The sequence below is a fragment of the Bemisia tabaci genome, chromosome 1 (genome assembly GCF_918797505.1).
Source record: "Bemisia tabaci chromosome 1, PGI_BMITA_v3".
NCBI classification, from domain to species: Eukaryota; Metazoa; Arthropoda; class Insecta; order Hemiptera; family Aleyrodidae; genus Bemisia; species Bemisia tabaci.
In genome coordinates this window covers 23,765,092-23,773,116 of record NC_092793.1, presented here as the reverse complement: position 1 = coordinate 23,773,116, position 8,025 = coordinate 23,765,092, and the positions used below count along the sequence as shown (strand labels likewise).

The 8,025-nt window shown below is 36.8% G+C and overlaps 1 protein-coding gene across 1 annotated transcript; it reads left to right on the top strand.

The window, feature by feature from the left end:
• The first annotated feature begins 700 nt into the window (after nucleotides 1–700).
• On the top strand, nucleotides 701–7,750 carry LOC109041101 (retinol dehydrogenase 12-like). Its single transcript, XM_072306547.1, has 6 exons — nucleotides 701–883; nucleotides 1,424–1,544; nucleotides 3,596–3,757; nucleotides 5,595–5,717; nucleotides 6,479–6,695; nucleotides 7,475–7,750. The coding sequence occupies exons 1-6, from the start codon at nucleotides 827–829 to the stop codon at nucleotides 7,614–7,616; spliced, it is 822 nt and encodes a 273-aa protein (XP_072162648.1). The 5' UTR covers nucleotides 701–826; the 3' UTR covers nucleotides 7,617–7,750.
• Nucleotides 7,751–8,025: the final 275 nt, after the last annotated feature.

Here is an 8,025-nt window from a genome sequence, read left to right as displayed (position 1 = left end):
AATGGTGCGGGTTTTTCAAAGTGTAATAAAATCACGGCGAGAATCGTTCATAATTTTTTGGCCGATCTCAGTATTTTGAAGTGAAAAAATGGCAACAAATGAAAGTTCATTTTAGTGACCAAAATCACCGTACCTAGAATTTTCTCAGAAAAACCGTTTTTCCATGAAGTATACGAATCGACCTGGTCTGCAACTGTGTTCGTAACAGCCCCTTCCCCACGTCAGAGTATTCAAAAAATAAATTGTGCGATTAGGTCTTCTATTGGACACTAAATACGTCGATTAAACTTAATAACTACTTTTTTCCCTCCATGTATCAATTATTTTCTTCCCCTTTTTTTATTTCTATGTTAAATTTTATTGGAAATTAATTTAAATTACAAAAGGAAGGTACATCTAAACTCAAAAAGTGAGTTAAATTTCATCATATATTTTATTCTTTCTCTTTTTTTCCAACCGCTTATTACCTGCAAGGTTTCTTTCTTTTTTACCTGCAAGGTTTCTTTCGTTTTTTTTCTTTGCGATCGGCAGGTACGTAAAAAAATTGAGCTTTGAGTGTAATAAACTCTAAAAAACTAGTTCACGGCAGATTATTTCATTTGTTGTCATGTGTATCAAAATAATTTTCCCAGGCGGTGGTAACGAAGAAAACGTAAAAACAAAAGGGCTTTCTACTAACCTTTGCATGTAAAGTCTTTGAATTGCAGAGCTCTGCTAACGACTAGTTTAAAAACATTTTTTTCACAGCTTCCGTGCAGTCAAAAAAACTGATGAGCTTGAACTTTGCGTACTTAAGTTTCGAATCGAAAAGCTGTGATTAGCCAAAATGAGCGACGCTTTGCTTTGGGTTTGGCAGCATTTGAGAGATGCGCCAGGACACGTGGTGAGAATCTGGATTTCAATTTTATTTATTTTCATTTCAGTTGAATTCAAACAGAATTTTAACGAGCCATTGTCAGTTCCTTTCTACAAATTATGCTCACTCTATCAATTTAAGCATTGAGTTTTAAAAACTCTTTCAACGCCAGAGAATGGTACAAAAACTCAACGATGAAAGTTTTGCGTTTTCGATAAAATTGTAGACATCGTCGCAAGATAACTGGTTGGATGTGGTAAATGTAAATTTTCCGATGAAAAGACCCATGTGATGATGGTTTTGAAGGAGTTGTTTCTAAAGAGAAACATGGTCGTTTTCTGAAAAGTATTGGAGTCTTTCGACGTCATCTAAAAATGGGAATATTCCCTTTTAAAAACAACTCGTTCCTGGAGGTTATTTATACAGTGAGGAAAACCATACACAATCTAAATAACACATACCTAACGGCGTGCATGGTAAAACTGTTTGTGAACAAAATACCGCATATATCGCCACAATTTCCTCAATTGCGGCTTCTAAAAATGTTTCATTTTCCGTCTGTCTAAGATGTCACACCTTTGCGCCGGAAAATGCAAGAGCAAAGCAAGACTGGATGGAAAAGTCGCTATCATCACAGGTTGCAACTCAGGGATGGGTAAAGAGACCGCAATGGAACTTTACAAAAGAGGTAAACTACCAGAGTGTTCATTCGTTCTCATTTCACAAGTTGAATCTACATCCCAGACTCACAAGAGCCAGAATCATTCATTGAACATATTCAATATGCATTATATTTATTCGTTCGATCTCCGAACCTCATATTCTGATTTCTGTTACGGCAGAATGATGCAAGCTACATATATTTTCCTCTTCTTTTTCCTAAGCGATACAGTTTGAAGGTAACCGGTCTGAAAGCATGTTAAAAATTAAGAACCACTATCACTATTTTTCAATCAGTGTCGAAACATGTGTACCCATGTTAATTAAATCGTATGAAATCTATAGTTTTCAATTATGAAACAGTCGCTTATTTGCAGGAGCACGTGTAATAATGGCTTGTCGAAACTTGGAGAAAGCTGAATCCGCAATGTGCGACATTCAACAACAAACCGCTAGTCTAAAAAGTGTAGGCGTAATTTTCATAAAGAAACTTGACCTCGCATCATTTACATCAATCCGTGAATGTGCAGCAGATATCATAGGTTCAGAAGAACATATCCATCTTCTCGTAAATAATGCAGGTAAAATTAGCGATTTCTTTATGATATTCTTTTTTTTCCAAATAACCCAATCCTCTATGGAATTCATACGTATCTCGTATAGGTCCGTAAATTGGTGTTTCATTATGCTTACATGCTTCACAAAACAACTAACACACTCCAAGTGAAACCGAATTTTCAGCAGTTTGAAGCTTGTAGTTCAAACAAAGTAATTGCAAGTGAGCAATATTTTAATTTCTAATTTGCTATGATCAGAGCATAAAATGCAACTTTTGACCCCTCATTCGCACAAAAACGAATTAATCCACTCGCATTTCACTCAACATAGGTCAATAAAAATAGTTTCCCGTCGAGATTTCAAATTTTGAATTGTCTATCAAACTCGCCAAAGCCGCCTTACTGAAAATTTTGTCTCCCTAAAATAAGATCCCTTTTTCTCATGGATGGTCGCCGATATAAAGCTTTAGGAGACCTTTGCTTTCTTTTTGCAAGGTATTACTATCCAGTTAATTCTGTTACGCGACCATGATTCACAACGGTGAGAAGAATTTAACCTAATTCCGGGAAGGAAAGCGAAGAGGGAAAAAAAGTAGCAGGCATTTTTCATGGCAACAAAAAAAGAATCCGATTCACCAAGCATCAGAGCGCCGCGTGTTTGAATGAAAGCAGTCATGAAGAAACCGAAAGGAAAACTATGACATTGTTTTTTACGCCATCGCGGTCGCATAGTGGTATGGCATGTCATGCTTTTGCGATGAATCGAATGCTTTGCCATTTAAATATATGTAAAAGAATCGATTATTATAGTATACCTTGACAATCGATTCTTTACCATAGATTCAAATAGGAAAATATCCATATTCGATCGTTCACGCCTCAACACTGGACCACGCCCACGCCCGCGCCCGTGAAACATGAGGTTTTGAACGTAATACTTAATAGTTTATTTACAAGTCAAAGGGAAAACATTTACAAGGCTTACACCTGTCCTGGTGATGTAATTATCCTCTGCACGCACAATTAAGGTATATCTTCATCATTTGACCTTATCCCCGATGAAAAAAAAAAATAGAAGTAGACACTATAGCGTAGTGACGGTGAAACTGCAAGAAACGCGTGCCTCAGTTTGCGATACTACACGACCTCCTGGCATAATTTATTTTTGAAATGAAGAAATATTCAACGTCATTTGCTGAAGATTATCCTGATTTTACCTCTGTGCGAGAAGATCTCTGTGACAATATTTCAAGCAATAGTGTTGGATCATTCCTTTTTGATAAAATAAAATGGATGCGGAGATTTGACACACCGCTAATTAGATACACGTTAATTTGTTGCAATTTTACCGTCGATATATTAAAGTCCCGAGGAAATGTAGTAGACAGACATCTGATAGTGTTAATCGTGCGTTTCATACTTACAATTAGATCCAATGGATATATTTTTCTCTTTTATCTGTGTATTTAATCCTAATTTTAAAAAGTCACATCCTGAATCAGCTTTAATGATTTGGATCTAGGAGCTTTTTTCCCTACGCGAGAACTCACACAAGATGGCCACGAACTCCAATTTCAGACGAATTACCTCGGACATTTCTTATTCACCAGGCTCTTATTACCAAAGATTATGAAGTCTGCTCCTGCAAGGATTATTACTGTTTCCTCAATAGCTTATATTTGGGGTATGTAGATATGTTTTCTCATTATTCATCTCTTAAGCAGATACAAGCAGCGTTATTTGATACAAAGTAGAAGATAAAGCGTGGCATCATAATTTGGGAACATTCATAAAACACTTAATGCCCTGTGGCGAAGGATGGGCTCTGAATCAGCGCCATGGGTGCCTTGCGGGGAAGGAAGGGGAGTTCAGAGACGCGTCGCGTGCCTTTTGAGCTGTGTTTTAATTGGATTTAAGAAGAGAAAAAAATGCGGTTTCTTCTCATTTGTTTTTTCCCATTTTATCACATTTTAAAGTTTTATTTAAATGTTTTTAAATTTTTTCTTTGGTTTCATTATTTGCCTTTTTTCCTTGAATTTCAGAATTAAAAAATGTTCCAATCGCCACTTATTTTTCTTGTGATTTCTTCTCTCATTTTTTGCCACTCTTAATTTCTCCGCAAATAAAAAAAGGGATGAAAAACCCGAGATTCATCATTGATGTTTCCTACTGATGAGATGACAGGACGTCAAGCGTATTGTTATGTATTTTTTGTGTTTCCAAGTGTTTTTTTTTTTAGGATGGGTGCTCACACCTTCGTAACAAATGCGCTACGGAGGAGAGATGGGGTAAAAATCTGATTTTTAGCATAACGTACGAGGGGTATTCGTAAAGTAAGTTAATATTTGCCATATCTTCTAAACTAATAAAGATAATTTAAATTTGTAAAGAGTTTGTGAACTGTCATACTCTCAGCTTTCTAAAAAACTTTAGTTTTTTAAATTTGGTCCTTTGAGTGCCGAGTGACATCAGTTTTCCCACACCCGTCTCTTACCACCGCGTGTCCAAAATTGACGCGCGCTGGGGAGGTCACAGGACGGTAGCATGCGGCTTCATCCTGCAAATTGTCAATATGGAATTTTTTGTTTAAAACTTAAAATTTTCCATGTTTGTGAAGATCTGGCTTTACTTTTCCACGTAATCTCCATCTCGTTGGACACATTTTACATACCATGACAAGATCTTTTTCATTCCATCAGCGTAAAACTGGCGATTCTGTTTTTGCAACCACTTTTGTACAGCTTCTTTCACCTCATCGTCGTCCACGGAACTTCTTTCGCCAAAACTCTTCTCTAGCTCAGGTAATAAGTGATAAATCACGTGGGGTGAGATCCTGAGAATAAGCAGGACGTGAGAAAGGTCTCATTTTAAGGAGGTCAACAACTGATTGGCCACATGAGCTGTATGGGGCATAGCATTGTCATGAAGCAGCATCACTTGACGAGACAAAAGGCCAAGGTATTTTCTTTTGAATGCTGATTTGAGCCTTTTCATGACATCACAGTTTCTGTTTGCATCAATATTTGTGCTTCTTTCCAAGAAATTAATGAGTAACACTCATCGAGCACCCCTAAAGACGCGCGTCAATTTTGGACACGCGGTGGTGAGAGACGGGTGTGGGAAAACTGATGTCACTCGGCACTCAAAAAACCAAATTAAAAAAACTGAAGCTTTTTAGAAAGCTGAGAGTATGACAATTCACAAACTCTTTACAGATTTAAATTATCTTTATTAGTTTAGAAGATATGACAAATATTAACTTACTTTACGAATACCCCTCGTATTTTATGAATGGTCCCCTTTATCTGGAGACGGGATCCTTGATTCCTTGTGAAATGAACGTTTTACGACAAAATTTTGCGAATGTAGCTTTCTTTAACCTGCTACAGTCATTAAAATAAGTTTGATTTTTGCAAAAATTTCTGTGGAATTGGCAAGGTTTACTCTATTTCAGTAATTGGAAATATGATACGTGCCTTAGTGTTTGCAAAATTCTTATACTTTTTTTGGTATGAGTTTAGGCGACGATAAAATGCATTATGATGATATCACACTTGAGAGATCATACACACCCTATAGAGCGTATATCAGAAGCAAACTGGCGAATGTTCTTTTCTCGGCTGAACTTGCAAGGAGACTTAAAGGTAGGTGCATTATTTTATGACACTTCAATTCATTTATTCATCACTTTATTATTACGGATTGACCTTTGAGCACAGTATGAAAGTATGCATTAAATATAATAATACTTAAATACATGCAGTAGAAAAAAATATTAAATTTTGAGCTATGAACAACAGGTTGGTAGAAAAGTGCTGGGTCTACACGATTCTAAGAGAAAATACATTTTAAAAAGATCAAAATTTAGAAAAAATAATAGATTTTAAAAATAACTCTCATACAAATATCTTTCAAGTACTTATCGTATTTGTATATTCGCAGCAAGGACATTTCCATGTAAAGATGAGCCGCCAAGCTAAAGATATAAACATTCGTCGTTTCAGGGATACAGGGTCGATCGACCCTTATCGGCTTATCGGCCTGGGCCGGCGTGTGTGTGTGGTTGTTGCGCGTGTGTATGGTTGCCGCAGAGGTGTTTGAAGGCGTTTTCTGGGCACTGTACCTTGGACTTTGCTCAGTTGTGACACTTGTCTTAATATTTTTAGCTTGGCGGGAAAATCTGCCGATCTCCGTGATGTGAGCAATATGATCGATAACATATTCAAGTAGAGAAATCAATTTTCATGAGGTTTTTCGAAGTTCCTGAGTTCAACTATACTTTAAAAACGTTTGGGGGAAAAAGGCATGAGAGTGGGAGGTGGTGCCGTCGGTGACTTTTGGATAACCCTGAATTGAAAAGTATACACTGTTCCAATTTTTACCATTACATTTCTATTTACCATAGGAACTGAGGTAACAACCTACAGTCTGCATCCTGGACTAGTTGCAACTGACATTTTCCGTCACTTAGAGGAAATGCCTGATGTATCAAAGTTCTGGAAATGTATTTTTTTGAGTCGCTACTCTAAATTGTATTACAAATCAGCCCGATGTGGCGCTGAGACAATTCTTCATTGCTGTCTGGATGAAAATGCAGGAAAAGAAACTGGTCTTTACTACACGTAAGTTTGATCGAAAAATACGCTTTTATGGAAGTGGGTTGGTTATAACCTGGCTATACCCTAAAAACAAAAACTCAGATAAAAAAAGTCTAAAATAACTCCATCTCGACGGCAAGAAGTACACGTCGATTATTTAAATCTGCTTGCGTTACGTTGCTCCCAAAATTTGTTTTCGCAGCATCACGTACTTTATAAAATGTAATTACTGAAAGTAGCAAATCATCTTGACAAAGAAGTTTAATTACACAATTGGTAGAAAAATTTGATTTAAAGAGTGTTTTTAAATTTAAAACTATGTTTTTCATTTGAGTCGATCAATGGATAGACCGTACTTTTTCGGAATCGACCTTTTCTTATATATGAATTCATGTGAGAAATACATGATTGCATTCAGAGGAGTTAAAATCCACCTTCGTATACTTGAGGAGTGGAGCAATTGAAAATGCGGCACTTACAGCAAGTCTGCTACTCAAATTAGCGGCCGGCATAGCGACCTGTTTTAGGAAATTCGATCATCTTCCTTTGTCGGATCATCGTGCCGAAGTTGCTTACCGACTTGCGCGCTTTGAGTGCCCTGTCTTAATATATCCATGACTTACAAAGAGGATTCTGCTCTGATTGCTTTTCGGTGCCTCCTATAGTTCCGTCTAATCACTTGAAGGGCGGAAGTCCATAAAGTCCATGAAAATGCATTTATCAATGGTAGAACTAGAAGACATATGACGAAATTGTGGTGTTTTTTGTTTTTGTTTTTTTAAAAAAACATTTTTCTTTTCCAGAGACTGCAAGCCGAGAAAACTCATTAAAAGAGCTCGTGATCAGGAGGAGGCTATGAGACTCTGGGAGTACAGTTGGACTGCAGTTGGTTTATCCAAAGATTATGATCCGTTTGTGAAAGGTTCAACGAGACTTCTAGAGTAAAATCCTCCATAAAATATTCCAAAGAAAGCTTGCCCTGAACAGGAGGGACATTTTGATAAAGTCCGTGTTTAAGTGCGGACGCTACCAAATGAGCTGAATACGAGGATACCCTTGGTTCATAAATTGAATAATTATCGAAGGTGATATGACAAAAAGATCTAATCTGCTAAAATACATGCGTTTAAATAGGAAATGCCGCCAGATGACGTCAATATTATCGGCGCATTTTCTCACTTTTAAATCTATTTTTATACTATTTCCCATCGCAGAAAAAAATTATAAAAAATACTGCGGAATCAGCTCTAGGCACTTTCAAAGTGATAAGAGAGATAGAGAGACACAATTGCATGAATGCAGACAACAATAAAAACACACTAAAATACAGAAAACAAATGGGGATACAAGGCTA

Excerpts from the sequence above, each read along its gene's own strand:
- LOC109041101 (XM_072306547.1), top strand. The coding sequence starts at position 827 with ATGAGCGACGCTTTGCTTTGGGTTTGGCAGCATTTGAGAGATGCGCCA. Across the intron at positions 3,758-5,594 it reads CTCAATAGCTTATATTTGGG|GCGACGATAAAATGCATTAT; the intron begins GTATGTAGATAT and ends GTATGAGTTTAG. Across the intron at positions 6,696-7,474 it reads GAAACTGGTCTTTACTACAC|AGACTGCAAGCCGAGAAAAC; the intron begins GTAAGTTTGATC and ends TTTCTTTTCCAG.